The sequence below is a fragment of the Dipodomys ordii genome, unplaced genomic scaffold, assembly GCF_000151885.1.
Source record: "Dipodomys ordii isolate 6190 unplaced genomic scaffold, Dord_2.0 Scaffold104, whole genome shotgun sequence".
NCBI lineage: Eukaryota > Metazoa > Chordata > Mammalia > Rodentia > Heteromyidae > Dipodomys > Dipodomys ordii.
In genome coordinates this window covers 6,050,517-6,075,353 of record NW_012267320.1, presented here as the reverse complement: position 1 = coordinate 6,075,353, position 24,837 = coordinate 6,050,517, and the positions used below count along the sequence as shown (strand labels likewise).

Sequence of the window (24,837 nt, the reverse complement as noted above, 5' to 3'; positions counted from 1 at the left end):
GCACACATATATATTTTGCCTCCCTAAGAGATTAGTTTTGAAACCTAAGTCAACTGTAGGTAGGGAGACATGAATAGATAGCTAGACAGAAATAGGTAAATGGATCTCAGACATGATGGGTAGGTAGATAATAGAGAAATAGGTAGGTAGATACAGACCTTCTCTTGAATGCTTTTCTGGAAAAAAAGAAAAAGAAATGAACCTGCCTGTGCTGATGCCTGCTCTGTTCTCCAGGGATTGCTCCTCAGGGACTCCACTCTGACTCATTCCCTGGGGCACTTGGACAAGATAAGATGCACAATGGGTGACAGGTGCATTCTTTCACTCACTGGAAAAAGGACAATTATAGGAGAGGTGGGAAAGGAGAACCAACAGAGCACAGGTGCATTCTCAGTGGGATTGATTTTAGAAAAGAGTAAATATAGAAGCAGAGGATCTGGAAACAAATTTCCTTATGTGCATGGATGTCATTCTCAATCCGGTCCTTCTTCCTGGCCTCCCAGTGGAGGTGAACAGACAGGTTGGGAGGAGAGCGGCCCACCGGGTCTACCGGAAGCCACAGGGTCTACTGAGAGCTGGCTCTTGTTGGCCTCCTATCTCTCCTCCAGCACTCTGGCCTTCTTTCAGTTACCCAGTCATGGCAAGAGCATTGCTCTGCCGTTAGCCTGTGCGTAGATGCCCTTCTCATCCACTGAAGGGTCTTTCTTCCTCTTCTTACCGGATTCTTTCACAGGCTGCTAAGTGACTCACCCTGGACACCTTGTGATGCCAGGTTGTTTTCATACCCTCCCTCCATCTTTCACGTGTCAAATCTCCATGAACTTCAGTTGTTTCCTTAATAGACTTAATTCTACTGGAATTGATTTTTAATTCTAATTTATTGTTGTATCTTTGTATTTGGTCTCATCCCTCTCTATCCTCTCAGGTAGAAATCTAGTTTAGTTTTCTAGCAGAGTAGCTCTCAGGGCCTGGCTCAATATCAAGAAAATGTTACCTCAGTAAATCAATTGAAAGCACTCCAACCATACACACACACATACACATACACACACACACACACACACACACACACACACACACAATCATGTGCATGAACCACAGGAAATAATTCATAATTGGTGTACAATAGCCTCTAGCCCTGACAAATATTTTGTGCAGAGGTCATTAGAATTTCCCCATGTACTCGGGGTACACAGTATTTTTCAGATAAATTCAAATGTGTAACAAATTTCTTAGGATAATGCAAAATCAGCCTTTTAGTAATTTATAGTTTAGTATGTAAATATAGTCAGATCTCATATATTAAAAATACTGAGAATAATGCAGTATTAAGAAACTAAGAATTTGGTTATCAGAAAATGAAGCATAAAAGTTGTGAGGCTGAAATGATGAGATAATATAAAACAAAATAGAAAGTTAATAAAAAGTAAAAAGAGCAAACAAAATAGCTAGAAGTTAAAATGAACATATAGGGTTGGTAAAATATTTTGTATGTTTAATGTTTTTTTAGGAAAATAAGAGTAGTATGCAGAACAAAGAAATTATGAGTCAAAATGGAAAATAAAGGAAATAAAACACAGATGAAAAACAATGAATTTTCTGGTACAATTTTAAATAAACTCACATTAAAACAATGGAATAAAAGATGGAAATAGCTGCAAGAAGTTATTAAAATTATAAACTCATTAATAATGAGAACAACTTCATCTAAACAATGTTATGTCAGTTCCAAAAGCTTTATGGGGTAGATGTTTACTGTTTCTCATAAATAAGACAAAGTATATAATGATTTCTACTCTGATACGTTATCTATTTCAGATTTCTGATGCTGATTCCCTGCATGAAAACATGAATTATGTTGTTTTGTGTTGGGTTTTTAACTTATGAAAGTAGGTAACATTCTGTTTAAATAGTATTAAAGCCTTATCATTATCTTCTCTTGTCTATTTGACTTAAGATGTCATCCCCCTCCCTCCCTTCCTCCCTCCCACACTTTCTTTCCTCCCCTTCTCCCTCCCTCCCTCTTTCCCTCCCTCCCTCTCTCTCTCTCCCTCTCTCTCTCTCTCTTTCTCTCTTAAGTCTCAGAGAAAATTGTACTTTCCATAGAGCAGAGGCAAATACGATTCATAAATATGGGTGATGGAAGAAGAAAAATCAGAAAATAAAACATGAAAGTTTCTTGACTGATTAAATAAGCAAGCATCTATCCCTTGGCTGATATTTATTGTCCTAATGCATCATGTCAGTGCAACTTCCAAATAGTTAGGACTAGACCTTCTTATTCAAAATTAGCTTATTTCCAAATGGCTATGCAACTACTTTCTCCCTAAATTAGCTTTCGTGAAAATAAAATACCTTCTAAAATGCAGTCCTCATTTTTGGATCGTTCAGACTGTCTTTAAGTATAGAGAGGAAAAATAATGGATTTATAGTACATAATTTAACACATATAATCTTTCTGACATTAATTTAATACCTATTCCAAATGAACCATGTCTTTCTTGATTTATACTTTCCTTCCTAGGTGTGATTTTATTGTTTTTATTAAGATTTTTTTAAATAAATTTGTTGCCCCAAGGTTTATCTAATGAAGCCATTGTTTCTTATACACATATATATTTATGGTGTGAGTATATAAATATCTAAATGCATTTATATTTCCCTCTAAGTGACAGAAATACTTCAGCCTATAAATGAATAGGCTTCTGAGGATTTAAAACCTATGATAGGTGTTTTGTGACTTTTTTGAGTCACAAAAAATATTCATCATGGGAGGAGATTTGGCTCCTATGATCCCAACTCATTATTATCTATGAGTACAGAGAATGTAGTTCAGATCTGTGCAGGAATTGTCCCCTGCGAATATTATAGTATCCAAAAAGTAAGGCATAAATCTTAAGGTAGTCTATAAGTATGCATCTAGATAACACATTCAAGATGAGTTTTACCTTCTTCAGCTTGGAAGACTGGAAATGTACTCTGTCTGTCATCATTGATCAAAGGCTGCATTCCCTGAACTTTTTACAGGTGATCCATCCACTTAACTCCGTGAGATTTAATGGTACAAATTCTTAGACTCATTCTTAAACCATATTGTGTGTATGTGTGTGTGTGTGTGTGTGTGTGTGTGTGTGTATGTATTATGTGTATGTGTGTGTTGATCCTAGAGTTTGAGTCAGGGCCTGGGTGCTGTCCTTGAGCTTTTTTGCTCAAAACTAGCACTCTATCATCTGAGACACAGCTCTACTTCTGGAATGTTGGTGATTGGAGATAAGAGTCTCAGGGACTCTCCTGCCCAGCCTGGCTTTGAGCTGTGATCCTCAGATCTCAGCCTCCTGAGGATTACAGGTACAAGCCACTAGCACCTGGCTTTAAACTGTATTCCTAAATGGCATTTGTACTTAGAAGTTTCACTACAGGAAGGGCCAGTAACTCACACAATCAGCAGGACAGAACTTAGATTTCACAAGAGATATTAAGGAGTGAGGGTTTCACTTTGCCTCAGTTTCCTTTAAATGGTAACAAATAAAGTTGTGAATCCTTGGATCTGACATTCTTTGATTTCCTAGATTCTTTGATCAGCAGAGGGACTGAGAGGAACATTACAGAGATGAGACCAGAGGCAGAATAAGATGAGAATCAACAAAGATTTAGGCAAAGAATATCATTTTACTTTGATTTTTCTCCCCCAAGAATTCTCTACTTTGCTCTCTTTGTTCATACTCGGGGGATAATAAGAAAATTCGATTTTATTTCTCAAGTTCTTCAAAGAGGAGAATTGAATTTTGTCCCCGGGGAAGACAGCTATTGGTTAAATAAAATTGTAATTTTAACCAAAGAACTAGTTTTATTTTCCACCATTACCTAGATAGAGTCACTGGAAAAAGGATACTGGGCACAAATGTGTATAGGCACTGCTAAACCACAGCACTGGTAGAAGAGCTGTTGTTGATAAAGACACATGTTTTCCAATTTTAAATTTTAGTATATGAGGTTCTCCTACCTGGAATTCTATCTTTCATTTCCTAGCCAATTTAAAATCACTTTACATTGAGAGAATAACTTTATCCTTATATTTTTTCAGGCTTTCCTCTCTAATAGCCCTCTCACTGATAATATGATTGACAGTTCACAGGCTCCATGAAGACACACTGTCCACTGTATTATTATTGTAGACCTTGAGGTCTGTGTTTAGTGGATCTTTAAAAAAATTAGAGAGTAATTGTTTGATATGAAGATTTGGTAACTTGGTATAAGGTATCTTCTATATTTCACATGGATGCATCTCAGAAGAGGTAGCATCTGTACTTGGTTAGGAGAGCATTATTCAAAGTTGTGTCTTGACTAGAGCTAAAAAAATTAGCATGCGTGGTATGTTGGTTCTGCTTGTAATACCATAGGAGATGATGTGGTTGATCGTTATACTTTATCTTTCTCTAGAGCAAGGTTTACAAAGTTATCTATATTAAACTTATGGTATGTTTGGGATCAGAGCTTCAACTTCAGGACTGCTGACAGGGTGAGATGCTTAGGTCTTTGCTGTGGGATGTTGTCTGGTACATGGAGGAATGCTTAGCAGCAGCCCTGGCATCTAATCACCAGTCATAAATGAATAACCCTCTCAGTCCCTATAAGTACATAAACAAACATAAATGTTGCAAAATATTGCCAAATACCCTTGGGGAGGAAAGTCAGTCGTGGCTGAATATGACTTTTTTAGAGAAAAATAAAACCACTTGACAGGTTCAAATTAATAAAGTAACCTAAGTGGGAAAGCATGACTGAAATGCTAGTAGGAAGCTTTTCCATTTGCTTCACAATGAAAAGACTGGTTGGCCATGTTAGTTTCTCATTGCATGGCTCAATGAGAACATTAGTAATTCAAATTGCTGTCCTTCTTAATGGTTTTATTTTTACAGTTTTGACAATATCTTAATCTATAATCATTCCCTAGGGGAGTGCAAGTAAAAGTCTCGTCTTTTGTATATCAAGCAAATCAAGAAATAATAGGCCAGCATAGGTCAGACTTCTAATATCAAAAATGTTATGCAGATTTCCCACGCCTTTAATTAAGTCTTTTGAATTCAGTTTTGTTTCTTTCTTCATAGCCTGCTTTAATAGGAGTGTGTGAACTAATCTACACTGAAAAGCATGAAAAGTAAAAATAGGCAAAGTTCTAAAGAATTCTAGCTGTAGTAAGTTGAGAATTTTATTTTTGAAACTGCTACTCACAGCATAACTTTCTATATGCTTTCAGAAACCAAGTCCTTGGTATGTAGAGGTAGGCGAGGCATAATGTTTTAGGCAAATGGACTTTACCTTTTACTTGAATGCATACTCCAATGGCACTGTTGGGTGTAAATAAAAGCAGATCAGAGCAAGGGTAGGCAATTATTTGAAGATGGAGTAATGCAGGCAATTAAGTTGGGAATTTTTCTGCTTCCCAGTTAAATACATGAGCACTTCCAACTGCTGTGATTTTATGATGACATCTGGTCTCTATTTTCATATCAATGAAATGGTTATATTACTAATACTTCACTTCTACTGTGGCATAAAACATGACTCAGATGACTGTGTCCAAAAAATGGTGTTTACACTTGACGGCAAATTAATAAACCTACTAGCACATTTCAAATGCCTTTATTGTATTTTTGCTTATTTTTCAAACAAATGCCAAGCAGAAGAGAAAAACAAACAACATTACCTGGGCACTATAAATCCAAGGAAAAGTAATCCTAAAATAAATTCTCCATACACAAATCTGTTGTCTTCATATTCTTTTTGCTTCTAATTTGTTTTCTTTATCCTCACATGTCAAACATTTTATATATTTTCTTAAGCTGCTCTTTTAAAAAATGAAAACATAAGCTTGGTTTCCAAATGAGTCAAGTGAAAACTCACAACTTCTGTTCTTATGCTCCATTCCATTTTTAAAAATTGGACCCTATGTTTGTATACAAGTAAATGAATCATTCTGGGGGCAACTTTTGGAATAATACATAGAAAGGATTCTGAGACACCCCAAGAAATATCTCAACTATTAGTGTTGGATGCAAAAGACCAAACTTCAGCCAGAAAGGGATCACTAGACATGACCCCAAAGGGTTTGGTGCTGAGGCACACAGCTCTATGTTTTGTGAGTACGTCGGTGTAGGTGTAAATGAGTCTTTCTACAGGAAATTTTACTTTTCAGTGTATACGCATTATACAGCTGATAGATTTATAGAATCAAATGTTGATTTGGATGATGGTAATAAATTGATCATGTCACATCCTCCTCTTTCCCTAAAGAAGTGCTTTTTTTCTTCTAGCCTGAACATTACTTTTCAGCTGGAAATGTCAATTTTAAGCTTTTCTCAGACAGCTATAATGGAGAAGTTCAACTTCCAAATGATCTTTTATGTTGTGAATTCATAATAATTCTTAAATAGAAGAAATGACAACAAAAGTGGAAAGAAATTCTTGAGACTAACATGAACCAAGGAAGCTATCATCAATTCAATTTGTAGCTTACCTGGGCATTTTGCCCACGAGACAGGAATTTCAGATTTATTTTATTATTTTTCAGTTCAATGTATGGAAGTGTAGGTTTGGGAACTTACCATGAGTTTTTGTGAGCATGTCTTTATTCCACACAAAAACTTTCTACACAATTTAAATATTTTTTATTTTATTTTAAGGATTACCAAATAGAGGAATAAAAATCTTAAACCAAAGCACACCATGTTTCAGGTTGTGTTTGCTGTTTTTGAATCTTAAATACATCGTAGTTCTCTTGAATATGAAGTGAAAAAGTGTTTGAACAAATTTGGCATTCAGGACACAGGCTGGCCTGCAAAATTTAAAGCTATTCCCCTTCAGCCTTATACAATCAATAGTCCTGTTAGATAAAATAGGCTTTTCTAAGAGGAAGTGATTAGGATTACAGAGAAGTATCTGAAAGGTTCAGAAGGGATAAAAAAGATTTAGCTTTATTGCCAACCAGGGTATGCAAAGCAGATTCTAATGAATACGCACACACACACACACACACACACACACACACACACACACACAAAGTTAATCATGTAAAATAGTACAAAACCCAATGAAAATGAGAATATTAAAAAAGAGAAGTTATTTTGCAAGCAGAAGGTATATAGGTATATTACTCATAAGAACTGACCTCATGACACTGCCAATTTTCTTCTACTGTGATGGTAAGAAAGACAAGCTAACACCAGCTGCTCTGAAACCTAACCATCATGATAAATAGGCAATATTGAATGTATTAATACATTATACCTGATACTATATGACACCAGTGTACAGTTCCTAACTTAGTTTTTAATTTTCTTGAAAGATATATTTAAATTTGATGGCTCAAAGAAACTTTAGAGTTTTTTTTTTTCTTTTTTGCCCCATTTGTTTTCCTTTCCTTTGAAGCCCCTGGTCAGTACTGACACTCTTTGAAGCTTTGTTCTTCAGTATAGACAGATGACTATAACCTATAACCAATGATGCTCTTACAAAGACTTCCTTGGAAAAAAAACTTTGGTCCTGTTTCTTGGGGTCTCAACCATATAGATGTAAGGTGATGTGATCAATGAGACATCTCATTGAGGTTTCTTGGTTTCATAGACGGTCCTCATCTTTACCTCATGGTATTTATGCATCTATCTTTAACTAGAAGTTCACACTTCATTTTCACCCTTGTCTCTTACACTTCGGGCTGCACACCTTCCAGCAGGGTACAGATTTCAGTGCCAATGCTTACAAATCATCCCTGGTAAAATGAGGGCTGTGCGTTCCTCATGGTATTGAGGTTACACATTTTAATCTTAGATGAACCCTAAGTAATGAGGAATTATATATCAGGATATTCTGAAGAACTGTCCGTGTATCCTGCTCCTCCTCCTGGCCTGGGAATCAAATCCAGGGCCTTGTGTTTGCTAGGTAAGTGGGCTATCATAGAGTTCACACCCAACCACTGACAAAGTGTTTTTAATTACCAGTTGGTGTATGATTAAGCCTGCCAAGTTGGATTTCATGCTTTATAAGAAACAAATATACAAGGCACTACTGCTTTTAATGTAAGATTATTGTCGGCATGTCACATCATTTCCCTTTATCAAGATGAAAAGATGAATTTCTTATCTGCATTTTAGCATGAAAACCCTGTAATTTGTCTAAGCAACTGACAACCTCTGGACCTTTGGATTTCATCTTGTTTCCCTTTGTTCTAGAAAGTCCAGATACATTTTCTGGGGTGCTTTGGTGATCTTTTCAGGGAAGCAGCCCTGCCTTTATGTTATTTCACAATTACTACTACTTTCATTAATAGATTTCTATCAGGTAATAATACCTGTATCTGATTTCTCTAAGCCTTTGAAGTGGTTTTAGAATAAGACAATCTATAAATGAAAGAATAAATAAATGAATAAGTAAATGATAGAGAGTGTGCAGAAGCGTAAATTGAAGGGAAAAGCAAAGGTCAAGTGTTACTTGCAAGCCCTGAGGTCTATTTGAAAGATTATCTCCCATGAAACCGAAGGCAGTGCCGACCTCAGGAACAGTACAGAAAACTCTGCTCGGCATGCTCACCAGAATTTGTTCCCCAATGTTGCCGTTTAGAATGTCATATTAATCCTGCATCTCCACCTTACCTCATCTCATCATGTGGGAATATGGATCTCAAATCCTACACTGTGTGCTTGCTTTCTGAAGCTTATGAAATTCTCACCACAGTGAGTGTTAGAGGTTATTTTTTCACACACACACACGTGTGCGCACGTGCACTTAGCAGAGGACAACACTAGCTTGAATCTGAGTAATAATGGCAATACAAGAATAGCTGCTCCAAATGGCTGTGCTTTATCCCACTCCTTTGTAATTGTGACCTTTAATGTTGGGGGTCCTTTTGAAATAATGATGTTCTGCACGTTCATCGACTTATAAGTTGACCAGGAATGTCTACATCATAGTCACCCACATTATTCACATGGTTTTGAACAAATATAGACAAAACCTGGTAAAGTTTTAAAAAGTCAAAAGTAATTTCAAAACCAAAAAAAATTGAATTCCTACATGCCCAGTTCATTCAGAGAAACTCCCAGAGGGTTCCACCGTATTCCCAGGTGGGTTAATTGTGTGATCTGCTGAATGTTTCCTTATCCTTAATTTTGTGACAATGTGCCTTCCAAAATGCAAATAGTACTCCAAAACATGATAAAATTATGTAAACGCTCCCCAGCCAAAAGGAGCATGCAAAGTGCATTATTTAAGTAATAAACTGAACATCTTAAACTTGTTCAAAGCAGCATGTCATTAGTAGGGGTGGAGTGGCATTGTGGGAAAAATGAGTCAAGCATCTACATTATTCAAGATATTGAGAATGAAATATGATCTAGTTTTTGGTGATTTGTATAATAGTAATTTTTGTGACAGTACCATAAGACTATGCTATATGATTTCAAGTTATGTATGCTCAGACCTACTGTACCTATTATAGAGGTAAATTTTGAGAGGGTTTAGAGAGTTCTATGCATTCTGAATGTTCATGAATTTATTTCTCTCAAGGACAGTCCCCTTGAAACTATATACATGCATATAACAATTGTTTACAATTTTAAAATTAAATTACAGTTTAATGACTTTCTGTTAAGTGTGATTTATTAATAATAGCTCTGAATGATAAAATTTAATTGGCACTATTATAATGCTCCCTGCCAAAAATGATCCTTCACTCCATATTCTATACTCTTTTTATTTTGACACACTTCAAAGCTTAGATCTATTGCTATAAAAACCATTTTGATTTATAAAATCACACTTATTAGTCCAGTAATCCTTGCCTTCTGAAACTTTCTGGGGTTTACTTTGCTCATTACTATTTTTCACTCATTCAAAGATGGATCTTTAATGCTTCTAAAATGAGTCATAGGAGAAAAATAAAATTATAAGAAAATAACATTGACAAGGAGGCTATGGAGTTTCATGTGGTTCCTATGTATTTCATGTGGTTCCTATCTAGTTTGTTGGGCCTCAGTTTTCTTATCTGTTAAATGATGACATTCATATATTTGAAGGGTAACTCTGCCTTAAATACTGTTATTTATTTATTTATTCTTATGTATGACCTTAAGAAGTAATAGTGGGAGAGAATATAATTAAATTCCATTATAGGCCTGTATGGATATTTACAGAAATATTTTCAATGTTTCAAATATTTAAATGCTTGTTTAGAGGGTTTTCTGGACCTTACTATGCTTTCCTTGCCATTTTGTTACAATGCCAAGAAGATTATGCTGAGATTTTTAAGCTGATTATTTATAACAATTTTTGTGGTATTTTCTATTGAACTATTTTTCTTCCTTAAGGTATTTTCTTGATAGTTTTATGCTGTGTACATTTGAGAAATGCTTCACAGAGGTAACAACCCATCATCAATCCTTTCCTGTTAATTGGGCCCTAGATGATGTCATGCGCTTCCTGTTGTTCAATTTGACCAGCAGGGGGACTTTTATAGGCCACAAAGCACACATTCCAAATGCAATCATAGTTTGAGAACTTCTTGGAGACATAACAAGATGTTATGGTCTATGTGTCCCTCCGCCTCACCTCCTACTCCTCCTTTCCCTCCACTTCCACCCCAGCACCACATATAGGATTCTTATCCCACCGCCTTTTCCTAGTTATTCACAATTCAGTAATAGTGCCACATATGATTTTTATCACAGGTATACAGATAAATCACAGGAGAAAACTTCACCCTAGAATCTTCACATAAATATGTATGTATTTATATAGGAATCTAGATAGTAGTATGTGTTTGGGTATATAGGAAAAGAAATACTTAATAGCATAGATCTATATATATATGTAGGTAATTACATATTTTATACATATTACATATAAAATATACATTGTATTGCATGTAATATTTATAATGAATATATGTGACAAATATGTATGCAGTGCATTTTATATACTAATAGAAATATTATATCGTAGGTACACACGTTTATATATTTTTATGTAGTATCTTCATTAGTAATATATGCACATGCATAAAGAGAGAAAGAGAGACAAAGTCAGAGAGATTAGCAAAGAGAGCAGACCAAATAACTTAGGCTTCCTGTTACAAAAGCCAGAAAACTGAAATTAATGGTTTTGCTACTATCACTCTCAATAATGCTGATGGGTTTCTAGCCTGACCATCAGAGTTCCAGTAAATATGTCAGACTGCTCCCTGTCTCCCCTTCAAGATGGAGGCCAGGGCTGAGAATACTTGGAAAGAAAATATTGATGACAAGAAAGGCTAGGAGATAATTTGTAGCTAGTGCTGCAATGTGGATCAGGAGTTTGACCTTAGTGACAGATGGGCTAACAGCCCACAAAAGAGACAGGATAAAGAATGTGCTATCTTGAAGTATAAAGCCATAGTAGGCTTCCTTGCCAGGATGTGGGAAGCAGATACAGTGATTGAGAACAGGGTAATATAGGGGTCTGGGCACAGTTCTGGAGCCGTTTTGCTCAAGGCTAGTGCTCTACCACTTGATCCATACCTTCACTTCACTTCTTGGTAGTTCATTGGAGATCAGAGTCTCACTGACTTTACTGCTGGGGCTGGCTTTAAAATGAGATCCTCAGACCTCAGTCTCCTGAGAAGCTGTGCATACAGATGTGAGCCATCAGCCTTCTGACAAAGCCAGGGATCTTTGATCTCCATAGGAAGAGATAAGAAGAAAGATTTATAAGCAAATGTACTTTAGTCTTTTTGGTGGTGTTAGGTATTGAACTGAGGGCTCTTTCGCTTGTTTGGCAAGCACCCTACCATTGGATCCTTTCTCTTTTTGCTGTCATTTATTTCATTTGTTTTTCAGCCTGGGCTGATGGTGCTTCTATCTTGGCAGCAACTGGGATTATAAGCATATGCCACTACAATTGATAGGTATATGTTCAATTGAAAGTAAGGACCTTAATGGTCATTTGTGCCTAGTTAAATTTAACTACACAGAAGCAAACCAAGTTCCTCACACTTAATTGTAGAAGTATAAATGTTAAATATCACACAGCACATTGTGTAGCAATATCTATGGATGATCCAGTGACGATACAGTAGAACAGACACTGTGTAAAGGATTGGACACTGGAAGACATTATGTGATATACCCACACACCATGCTGCTCACCACCAACCACTTGTGACAGACAATGGTCACTGAGAGATTATGTTATATGGGAAAGAATCACCAACACCAGAAATTCTCGCATTGTAGCACTCTTTTCACTGAGACAATCTGCATGCAAACAACTGCATTAGTAGTATAGAATTTACTCTACAGCCTTGTTAGCTTTAACAAAGCCTTTTAAAATTAGATAAAGAACAAAAAATAGGCAATAAAATAGTTATTCCCAATGCCTTAATACAAATGAGGTTTCTTCTGAATTCACTAACAGTTCTTATCCATAAGCAAAAATCAATTGTATAAATCCAAATCCAACATAGGTGAAAATCATACACCATGCTCTATAATCATATACTATTTTCATCTTCTATTTTAATACATGAATTTCAGCATAAGGATCATATAGAATGGATTTTCCATTTCCTAAGTCTGTACAATTCTTTTCTTAACCATTTTCTCCTATTGAACATTTACAATGGTTTATGAAGGTTTTTTGCCAATTCAGTGAGCACGTATAGAAACAGCCTTAGGGTTCAAATATATCCTGAGAACAAAAAGAACACATACTACCCAGGATTCAAAAGCCAAATGTTGCCTTTAGACTTGAAAGATGGCTCTATCTTACTAGGAGATGAAGTACAGTCACTTTTTATAAAACATAAATACAGCCAAGTCATCAAATTGCAACTTCTATTCAAAAATTGTCAAAATATATAATCAGACATTTTTGAAGATTGAAATTCAATTAAAAAAGGAAAAGGAAAAGAAATCCTTAAAAGGTGTGATTGAGTTTTTATTTTTTAAATATGTGTTTTCACCATCCTTCCTCCAATTTGAATTGTGAAGTACTTTACCAGCTCTGGGAATTAAGTATTGATTTTTAAAAGCATATTTAAACAATTTTGCTAAGAAAGGAATTCTTGCAAACAGTTTGCTATAATTTTCCATTCAAGGACATTGGCAGTTAATGCCTTTAACAGGCTACATTACAATGCTTGAATCAATACTCAAAAGTTAAATTGTACTTAATTAAGTACAAAAGGCATATGATAGTTGAAAACAAAGATGCTAGTGGATAGAAGTAGTAAGCTCCTTATTTTCTGTAAACTCATTGGAGAATAATAAGGAAGATTTGGTCATCACATATCAGCCAATAGCAATTTTTATATAAAGCGTATTTAATAACATTCTAACATTAATGGTTGTTGTCTTTAGTGGTATTCTTAGAAAACTCATCATATAGCATACTGTATACCATGGACAATAGTTTTTCTTTCTATATCTCTCAATATAATTAATTAGATCTTTCTATATGATAGATGATAGCAGCAAGAGTAACAGCCTTTAATTTTAATTTTTTATTTTTTTTGCCAGTCATGGTGCCTGAACTCTGGGCCTGGGCGCTGTCCCTCAGCTCTTCAGCTCAAGGCTAGTGCTTGAGCCACAGCACCACTTCCAGCTTTTTCTGCTTATGTGGTGCTGAGGAATCGAACCCAGGGCCTCATGCATGCGTGGCAAGCACTCTACCACTGAGCCACCTTCCCAGCCCCCCTTTAATTTTTAAAGAGACTCATTCTTAAATCAGTTTTAGGTTAATAGAGAAATAGAGAAAATACTACACAGTTTTCTCATTCTCCACCTTCACTTTCCCCTGTCACTATCATGGTACATTTCTGGAAAAAAGTTTTCCTATTGATCCATACCACATACATTATTATTGAGAGTTCGGTTTTATACAGTGTTCTTTGTTTCTATGCATGCCATTGTCTGCATTGGATATTACATTCTATTTACTCATTGTGCTTCTTTAGGCTTCCTTTGGCCGTGACAATTTCCCAGACTTTCCTTTACTATTGTATGCCCTTGATTCTCCATGACTTTTTTGGGGCCATCTGTTTTGTAGAGTATTCCCCTTTCCTGGATAAGAATGTGACTCTCACATTGAGGGTGGAAGAACAGATATGTGAATTTCCAGTTGCATCTCTTGGCCTCACATCTCAAGTGCAAGTGGATGACTTACCACTTTTGATTGTGTGTGCGCGTGTGCATGTGCCAGCTTGGGGGCTTGAATTCAGGGCCTGGGCACTGTTCCTGGGCTTATTTTGCTCATGGTTAGCGTTCTAGCACTGGATGCACATCTCCATTTCTCTGTGTTTTAGTGCTTAATACAAGTCTAATGGACTTTCCTATCTAGTCTGGCTTGGAACTGCAGCCCCTCAGATCTCAGCCTCTTGAGTAAGTAGGACTACAGGTTTGAGATACCAGTTCCCGGCTGATTTACCAATTTTGATGTTTACCTTCATCACTTGCCTCTTCTGCTTGAAGGATTTGTTCCTCCCTCCCCCCTCCCTCTCTCTCTCCCTCCTCTCCTTTCTTCTTCTATCCTTCCTCCCTCCCTTCCTTCCTTTCTCCTTTTTCCCTTCCTCCCTTCCTTCCTTTCTACCTTCTCCATTTCCTTTCTTCCTTCCCTATTTCCTTTCTTCCTTTTTTCCTTTTTCTTTCCTCATTTATCTATTAGTATAAACTCAAGAGAGGCCCATCATTTGGCTCATGCCTTTGTTTGCATATCCATGCATGATATTTGGGGGAGCATCTCTTTAATTTTGACATTATAATATATTCTTAGATCATATATATTCTTCATCTTCCCTGCTTTAGAATCATTTATTTAGCATTTATTTATCATTTATCTTAGATGCCAGATGTTCTTGTTACTAGGATATCATTGTTCTAGGCTTTTGCAGTGGACAAAGCCTAGAAATATACTATGAATAAAGTAGACTTATTATTGTCTATACTTCTGATTTTTCGGTGTAATAAATAATACACTTTAATACATTCTTCTTTGCATTTTAAACGAAAATGGTAATAATGCGATTCCATAACTTGCCAATAGAAAACAAGTATCAGATATTTATAAAATGAAAATAAATATGCAATACGTGTTTAAAAATCTATGTTGTCACCTTTTGAAATACTATTCAGTAGAAATTTTAGAACCTGTCAGTAGAATTTTATATGTTATTCGATTTCATGTTTTGCTTCCACAGTCAGGAAGGTAATGCACTAGTAATTTAACAAATACTGTAGCATGGGCTGAACTTTCACATTTCTGTAATCAACAATGTACCAAAGACAGGCAACACTGAGAAAGCTCAGAGAAAGTAGTTTCAAGCTATTGCAGAGGTATATCTGTGACACTAATTTATGGTCAGTATAAGTTGACTTCATCTAGTCACTGTTGACATCTCTTCATTCCAATTTGTAGCTAATCCTATCTTAGATTTTCTTTTGTGTGTGGGGGGGGGGTCCGGTCGTGGGGCCTGAACTCTGGGCCTGGGCACTGTCCCTCAGCTCTTCAGCTCAAGGCTAGCACTCTACCACGTGAGCCACAGCACCACTTCTGGCTTTTTTCTTTTTGTTTATGTGGTGCTGAGGAATCGAACCCAGGGCCTCAAGCATGCAAGGCAAGCACTCTACCACTGAGCCACCTTCCCAGCCCTATCTTAGATTTTCTAAGAATGTTTATGTAGGATTATGCAAAACTTCACTAAATGTTCTATAAAGACCACAAGAATGACATATTGGCATGTGACTTGAGAACTCTGTGTTTTAAAAGATTTCAGTTTAATGTTAATTATATTTTAAGTGATATAAATTATGTGTACCTGTACATGGCTTTACAGTCATGTTTTAAAGTATAGTTTAAAATATTTTACATAACAGAGATCAGTGGGATTAAACTAAATCCACTTAAAAGTCTTTATTAAGGAATTTTGAAACAATCCAGGAAAAGGATCTGGGTTATACTCAATAATCAGCAGGTTTTATGGCATGTGAGTTTCATTATGTCCAACTTTCAATAGTTTTCTTAGCTACTATTTACTCAATTGTATCCTAGAAGTATGAACTCAGTGAGAAATTAATAATCATGATTCAAATAAGAATCTTCTGATAATTAAGAAGACAGACATAAAAGAAGCAACTTTTAATTCCATTGTTGTCAATATCTGAATCTGAAGGCATTTCCCCACACATATGTGATCAGACCAATTGATAATTCTACATAGATCTCCAGCCCAATTCATTAATAAGAGAGAAAGGAGTTATCTTGATTAAAGCTTATGATATTTTTGCAATTTACATGTGATTATCTATTATGTTTATACCAAACCCGTGAATTTGTTATTATTTACCTTTTAATGTATAAAACTAGACAAAAAATTTAAATAATCCTTTCAAGTTTAGTCAATTTTCTCTAAAAGCCATTAGAAAGTGGATGCTCCTTCTACCAGGACTCTGCCTTCAGTCTTACATTCTACCGAAACAAACACAGATAATATTTCTAGGTTATATGACTACCAGTGAAACCACAAAAGAAGACAAGAATGCTATTGGGATTATCTGAGTCTCAGTCTTCCTGAAAAATAGCCTAGTAAAACTTTACAATCTGACTAGATTACAGCATGTTAGCTAGGCATACATAGCAAGACTTCCTCTCTAATTTTACTGCAGTCCTTTAGCCCTTTAGGAACAGAAATTCTTTCTTCTTTCTATTATCCTCAAGTGTAATCCATATTAAATTTATCATTTAGTTATTCCAGAGTTACAAATAAGAACCACTCATTTCTCTTATATCTGATGGCAACTTATTACACACAGCTAAGTGAATACATACCAAAATCTACATCTAGAGCATACAGTGGAATTAAAGGAAAGAAGGTTAAAACTTGAGATCAAAATAAGAAGCTTCTAATTCCAAATACCAACAAGTAATTGGTGTTAAACAAAGACACGGAATCCTACTTTTATCATGGATCACTGGATAAGAAGTTGAGATCTATAGAGGGTTCATATTAGCTCATCAGTATTAACTTAATAAGTGAATAACACAGATAAAACAGTAAGGCAGAATTGTGTTCATATTAGCCTAGGAATCCCTGTTGGTGGAGCTTTTCATAGATCTGTGGAGGGTCAGTGTGGGTTTCAATCTAATGTAAGGTCCAGAATGTTTCCTAAGGAACTTGTCTATCTTACAATGAATCTCCTTCAAGCCCAACTGACCTTCCTAAACAAAGGCAACTTTCTGCTTCTTGTTCACTGTCTGACATTAGGTATTTGGGACCCTGAGCCTGTTCTCCATTCTTGATGCAACTGATATAATAAATCAAGGGAAGAACATGAACTGAAAACTCTCCAACAATAGTAGTTGACAAGCTTATCAAGTGTTTTCGTTACAGGTCTGATGAATAAGTAAAATGGTAATACAGCTTTTTAACTCATAGGAACAAAGGCTTCAAAGGGACAGGTGCACTTTTTTTTTTCCTGCCAGTCCAGAGGCTTGATCTCAGGGCCTTGGCACTGTCCCTGAGCTTCTTTTTGCTCAAGGCTAGCACTCTACCTTTTGAGCCACAGCGCCACTTCTCGGTTTTTCTGTATATGTGGTACTGAGGAATCGAACCCAGGGCTTCATGAATGCTAGGCAATCACTCTACCACTGAGCCACATTCCCAGCCACACCTATTCTTTTATTGCATAGTGTTGTATGCATCACACGAAGACTTATGTCTTGCTCCTGACAGAGGAGCAAGAAGTGAAGGGATATTTGTTGAATGAAAATAAATATCAATACAATGAAAGAATTGAATTCTCAAAGAATCAAGTCACAGGGTTTTATATATTTAAGCAAAACAATGGGCTAGTTACAGATGTTACTTGGATTTGGGGGGGATGTTTATATTAAAAATATTAAAATGACACAGCAATGTAATAATTGATATAAAATAGATTTTGACCTCTTTTAAGGAAGTAAAGACATTTTAATGATTAGTATTGTCACGATGACTTTCCATACTCTGAATGTAAGTTCCTCAATGTTTTTCATTATATGGAATAAAGTCCTGCTCAAGGCGGCCTCTACCACATGTACCATACCTCTATTCTTTAATTTTCTTATAAAAATATGTAATGTCAACTTTTAAGCCCTGGTTCAAAAATATGTCATAAAACTAATAGAAAATAAAGCAATGATGAAGCTAAAATAAGCAGATATTCCACATGGATAGACGACATTCTGCTTCATGTTCTACTTCTATTAATTTTTATTAATGATACACTGAGGCTTGCAGTGGCTTTAATTCAATTTCTCAGATGAGATACAAAAGCTTGCTGAAATTACATACCTGTCATTGGGACATATAGCTACATACATAGTAAACATGCTGGTGGGATCCAAGTTCAGTGCTGTGAAGTCCAAGCTGTTTACCAACCAATCTACACTCTACTTTTAATACCATGCATTCACTTCCACTTCTATATAAGTATATATATATATATATATATACACACATTATATAAATATTCCCACATATATACCTGTATATACATATATATACATATATATATATATACCATATACATGTACCAACCACTCTACACTCTAAGCTTAATTCCATGCTTTCAGCTACACTTCTATGAATACACACACATATATAAACACACACATATATATCTACATATATGTATATATACATATACATCATATATATATACACCAACCACTCTACATTCTTCTCTTTTTTAAAGAATTTTATTGTAAAGGTTCTATACAGAGACGTACAGTTACATGAGTCAGGTAATGAGTACATTTCTTTTAGAACAGTGTCAAACCCTCCCTCATTCTCTCCCGGTTTTTCCCTTCCCATCTCCCCTCCCCTCCAAAGTTGTAATGTTCGTTTCCAACATAGTGTCTAGTGAGTGTCATTGCTGCATTGGTTCACCCTTTGTCCCACCATTTCTGTGCTTCCTCTCCTCCCCTCCAAATCAGATAAACTTATATACAAATCATAGGATACTCTTAATCTCATGGTTTCACTTCCACATACATATATATGCAGAATAAGAAAGATACGAAGTGTCATTCAATGTGTCTTTGTATTATTATTGTAAATATGAGACATGTACTTTACAAGTTGTATATGTACATGGAAGTTTTTCTTCCATTAACAGTAACGGACAACCATCTACAAAGATTGCATAAATTCTCTTCAACCCATTTGTAATAAGTTGACTGTCCACTTAGAGGATGTCTGTGATGGTAAAGCTCACAAGCCAACTAAAAGTGTGTGATTCTGATTTTGTGTATGTGTAGTACCAGGAATGCCCTCAGCATCATCACAAAATTCTCAACAGCCATCTCTGTTTATCTACTACGTAATTTTATGTAAAATTTCTCCATTGTAATACTTAATACCCAAAGGACCCCATTTGTGGCCATTAACTTCTGCATAAAATTCTAACAGTAAGATTTTTTTACCCTCATATATGTTCACAATATGTGCTAGAATCATGAATATGCATTTTCAATTACTTGAGAAATATTTACTATGTGTGAATTTTAAGCTAAGTTTTATATGTTTTCTCAATAGCTTAAGTTTAGGCAGACACTTCTGCAAATCAAGAAGTGAGTAGTCATTTTTTTCAAACATTTGAATATCTTCTGCATATAAGGATAATACTAAATGCCTGATTCTTATGCTAAACTTTACCTTGGGATATTTCAAGTGGTCAGAAAAAAGAAAGACATGCAAGTTAATCGAGTCCCTTTCTGTTGGTTGGTTGCAGAGTTGATGGGCTTTCAGAAAAGAAAGTTCCAGAGATGAAAATAAAAAAAAAACCACAATTTCATTCTTCACACACATATGCAGACACACACTTGCTCATGGATAGTGTTTATTCACTGTTGAATTAGACTGTCAGAACACACTCACTGTAAAAGGCAAGTGTCCTCTGAGCAAAAGCTGGTTTCCATGGTGCTGAATTATCCACCTAAAAAGTATGTACCAGTCCTTAGGTACATTCCGGCTATCGGTGCGCCCAGGCCAGCCACAGGTCACCCAGGGCCATAGCGGTGAGACATTTGTACTGAATAGAAACAACACTGGGGCATGCAATTTCACTTTATGCATTTCAGCTTCTGTTTAGGGGGAAAATTCCATTATCTTATGGCTTATATGTTAACAGGTCAGTGAATCATGTTGCTTGTTTTCACTTTGAAAGCTACTTTCAAATGGTTGATTTTGCAACTTAGATACATACTCAGCTCTGTGAACAAATATGTCTTAAAAGCATCCTTGTGTGCCTTCCTCATCTGTTTTAGTTTTGTGAGATGAAGGAAAGACAAATGCTACCTTGTATGTGTTGTATAGGAAGGGGGAGATGGGCTGACATAGTCATTTCTAAAAATCTCTTAAGACTTGTACCTTCCAAGTTTAACACACACAGGCCAGAATACCGATTAAGTTAACAGGCATTCCAAATTCTAACACATACTCATTACTTATCTTATATTGTTCACAAGAGTACAATTGATTTCATCCCCAATCTGGGAGACTAAAGCTTGAACAGATTTCCGGCAAAGGATCTTTAAATTACGACTAGTGGTAATTTTTTTTTTAAAGAACCACTTCAGAATTCAGTACAGAGTTTCAACTGTTTGACCAATGGCTGTTATTCTACATATCAGAGAAAAACATGAGTCTATATAGTAAAAGTGGATTTTCTTTTAATTTCTTGACAGCTAGACTTCACGTGTCTGGAGAAAATACAATCCCAAGCAGTAAACGTCTAGTCTGGGAGAGATAGCATGGTTACCGACATAATTATAAAGTAAAATCCATCAGAACCTTATTGTTCTTGTTATTGCTATTTGAATGAAAAAAGTTCACTAGTTGAAGGTCATTACTGAGTTGGGCTCACTATCAGAGTGTTAGGGGACACATTCCCTGTAAATTCGATCAATTCCTAGAGAGGCTGTGAATTAGAAGCTCCCAGAACTCAGGACTTCACTCTTGTGGCTCAAGTGGAGTAGGAAAAAGCTGGAGCGTGGTGTGATGTGGGAACTTCACTTGTAGCTCTCCTGTGACTATATACCTCAGGACTGACCAGGGAAAGACACCCCAAAAAATAAAAATAACAAAATAACAAATACTGGTTTTAGTTGCAAAGGGAAAGAAGCTCAATAAACATTTCCAGCTCCCCAAGCCTGGAAATGGTTCTGTGCCTCCGCTGAACAAAGGTCGGTTGTGAGCCCTTGGCCTTCCAGAAATCTCAACTGCCTTCATATGAGTTCAAAGATCGGTGTCCTGGGAAGTTAGCTGGATTGGAGACTAAATTATCCCCGTTCACTGGGAAAGATGGGGGGGGACCGGAAGGAAACTTACCGGCGAAATGACTCTCCCAAGACTTAACACACTCAAGACCTCACTTACAGAACCTTCTGGACTTGGTGGACACCCTTTAGAAGAACTCAACTTAGGATACTTGGAAGCTGCTGGGCTGACAGACTCTTGGGATATCTCCTAGCCCCAGTGATCTGAGCACCCAGATAGAGGTCAGCTGGCCGGGGTAGGGAAGAGGGGTCGGACCCGGACCCGTGCTGTGGACCTGAGCTGGTGGACAGTCCAGGTCCACTCTGCCAGGCTGGGAGATCTCATCCTGGAGCTGCGGCGCCTCTTGACCTCCTGCCTTAGAAGGGGGTGCCAAGCCAGAGAAGCTTGGATCCCCGCATGGCTGCCTGTATTCTTGGTGATTGAAAAACCCGCCAATCGTACCTCCTGGAGAAGCAAGTGGGGTGGGGGGCACCCTCCAGAAGGAAAGCAGCCAAGGATCGCCCCCTGCTACCCACTTCCAACCCCCTTTCCCCCAGAGCCTTCCAGTGCTTTCCTGACCTCCACCATCCCCGACTTGGTTCCCCGCGCTGGCGCGCACCGCCTCACCAGGGACCCGCTGTGCCAGTGCTGGCCACGGGGAGCAACCGAGACCCCAGCCCCAGCCAGGCAGCCTGGAGCGCTCGCTCCCCGCCCCCCGCCCAGCCCACCCCGCCCGGACCCAGGCTCACTCACCGATCCTGAGCACTTGAGGGGCGGTCTGCGGGAGGATGTAGCCGAGAAAATAGAGAAGGGTCCAGCCGGTGTCCCTGCTCCACAGCCCGGGCTGCGCCAGGACCATAGTACAGCGCCCCATCTTCCCCCAGCTTCTTATTTCATGCTGAGGCACAATCGTGGCTGCCCGGCTGCGAGATGCTCTCCCACCCCGGCGGGGTCCCCGCGCCTCATCCTCCCGGGAAGGCTCTGGTGGGTCTGCACCCCGTTCCCTTCCCCTGGTGGTGCTGGAGCGAGGAGCGAAGACGCGAGGAGCGTGGGAACAGGGGGGAGAGCTCCACCAGGCAGTGCTCCTGCCGCCGCCGCCGCTAGCCCATCACGGCTCCTCCTCCTCCTCCTCCATGAAGCGCGCGCCGGGAAGGGCGAGCGCGCTGGGGCCGCTGGCGGAGCGCAGAGAGCCGCTGAGCAAAGTTGTGGCTAGCCCGGTGGTGCGGGCACGTCCTCCTCATCCGTCCTCCGGTCCGGATGGCAAAAGTCCGGGGAGAGGCGGGAGGGTGCAGCTGGAGCAGAGAGAAAGCCAGGGAGGGAAGGAGGGAAGAAGGGAAGCGAATCCAGAAGCAAGAGAGGCAAGTGGGTGAGTTGGTTGGTGCAGGGCTCCAAGGTTCCCTGGGAGCCCAGCCACCACCACCGCGCTCTCTGGCTGGCTCTCTGGCTCTCGGGTTCCTTTAGGTCCTGGCTTTTCTCCGCCCCTCGCTGGCCCCACCCTTTAATTTATCGCCCGCCCCCTCGGATCCAGACTTCTCAGCCAGCTCCTCTTCTTTCCCTTCTGCCTCAACTTTGTGCTGTGCTCCTGGAGAGTCAGTCCACACAGCTCAGATCTAACCTATTGGGCCAAGCAGAGGCAGTCTAGAAACCACAGCAATGTCCCTGCTCTCCCCAGGAGGGAAATGTGAAGTGAAGACATGGCCAACTATCCATCCCCCCCCACCCCCGTCTCTTGATGGAAAAATTTTAAAAAAATCGTCTTCCTGGAGAGCCAATAGTTGGGAAAATATCAGAGTTCCCGGTTTTCACTCTTGACAAGGATGAAGAAGAGAAGGAAGAGGAGGAGGAGGAGAAAATAAAAAAGGGAAACCTTTAGTATTCTAAGATGATAGTGACTTTTTGGGGAAAAAAAATTTCTTTCTTTCTTTCCTATTTGGACAGGAGATAATGTCTTGTAAATTGCTTCCATTTACAAGCAGGAGTGAGGAGGAAGCCACTTCCAGCGCGCTGCTTTTCTTAATTTCTTTTGACTGTCACATTTGAACACTGGAAATAGGCTATTTTAACAATGTAGGTTTGGAAAAGGACAAGGACACTTCTCTGGGGAAATCAGAATCTGATCATGTTGGCTTAATTTCCTTTGAGCTTTGTGGGGAAATGTTCTATATATGTGTTTACTGGTTCTGTGTTAGCATCTCATAGAGATTCATTTTTCTTTTAATAAGAAAGGGTTTTGGAAAACGGACCTAAACTATGTGAATCTGTAAGAAAATCATCCCTAGATCTATGAGCCTAGAGTGGAATATAAATACAAAACCGTCTTTCTTTCTTTATTTTTTACTAATTATCTTTAAGTAGTTATGCAAAAGAGTTGTCACTGAGCAAAGCACTTTAAGAATACAAACGCATTGTGATGAAAGTTAGGCCTTTCGACACCTGCCTACACACCTTCCCTGACTTTCTTGAATGCTGTAGTATAAACATTTAAATTATTGACTACATTACTCCCCTCTCCTCTTCATTTTTTCTGCCCCTCTTGCTTGGCCTCACCTTTTGTAAGTTCCTGGATTGGATCCTTAAGTTCATCTTTTACAGACAACAAAGTTGCTCTGAGTAGTTATCAGACCAGCAGCAACAAAGTGACAGACAATTCCATTTTATGGGTTCGCCCTCTATAATTTTGAAGTGCTTGTTGCTGCACATAACCTGCACTCCAAGATGTACATTCCTCATCTATAAAATGAGATTCATAATATTATGTAAGGACCATTGGAGGATTGCATGAGTTACTATATATGCCATTATTCCTAAGGCCCTTATTTCTCAGTATATCTCACTTTTGGCTAAGCAAATCCGTATTTGTATTTCTAGTTTTAATATGCCCCCAAATGGCAGAGGCAAAAGTATTTTGGTGGGTTGGAGTAAATCAACAATACTGGCCTGATTAATAGTATGATAAGAATAGTTGGGCCAATGCCACTGAAAGAAATGTTACTACTTTTTAATAATGTAACCTTTAGTATATGAGTAAATAGCACTTTGTTAGTATCCTTAGAGCTAGAGATATTGTATTTCCTAAAGAAATAAATGGAACACTTATGCGACTTATCTGCATCTTTAGAATTTTGTAAAGCTCAAAACTAAAATGTATTTCCTTATTAAAATGCTTTCCTCCACTGCTCATGTACAGAAGCTCATGGTGGTGACTTACCCATGACTGATCATCAGATGCTACTAATTTGCTTCCTGCTTTGCAGAAGGCTTGTGTTTTGTGCATATAAACATCTAGTTATGCTCTGCCCAAAACAACTATGGTAATCGCTCTTTAAAAAAGAATTCTGGTGCTCAGGATCAAACCTAAAGCCTTATATATGCTGGGCAAGTGCTCTACCACATGAGCCATGCCGTCAATCCCTTTGTTTTGTCTTTATGCTTTTGAGACAGGGTCTTTTACATAGTTGGTGTGTGTTTATAGCACATATGAACCCCCATGTCTGGTCTGGTACTGACTCTTGATT

The 24,837-nt window shown here is 37.9% G+C and overlaps 1 protein-coding gene across 3 annotated transcripts in view; it reads right to left on the bottom strand.

Annotated features, from left to right (window-relative positions):
- The window catches only part of Grik1 (glutamate receptor, ionotropic, kainate 1), a 335,021-nt gene extending 312,825 nt beyond the window's left edge, over positions 1-22,196 (bottom strand). For all 3 annotated transcript variants that reach the window (XM_013027465.1, XM_013027467.1, XM_013027466.1), the window contains exon 1: positions 22,076-22,196. In XM_013027465.1, coding sequence (XP_012882919.1) covers positions 22,076-22,196 — 121 coding nt within the window. The remainder of the gene's footprint in view (positions 1-22,075) is intronic.
- Between the last annotated feature and the right edge of the window lie 2,641 nt (positions 22,197-24,837).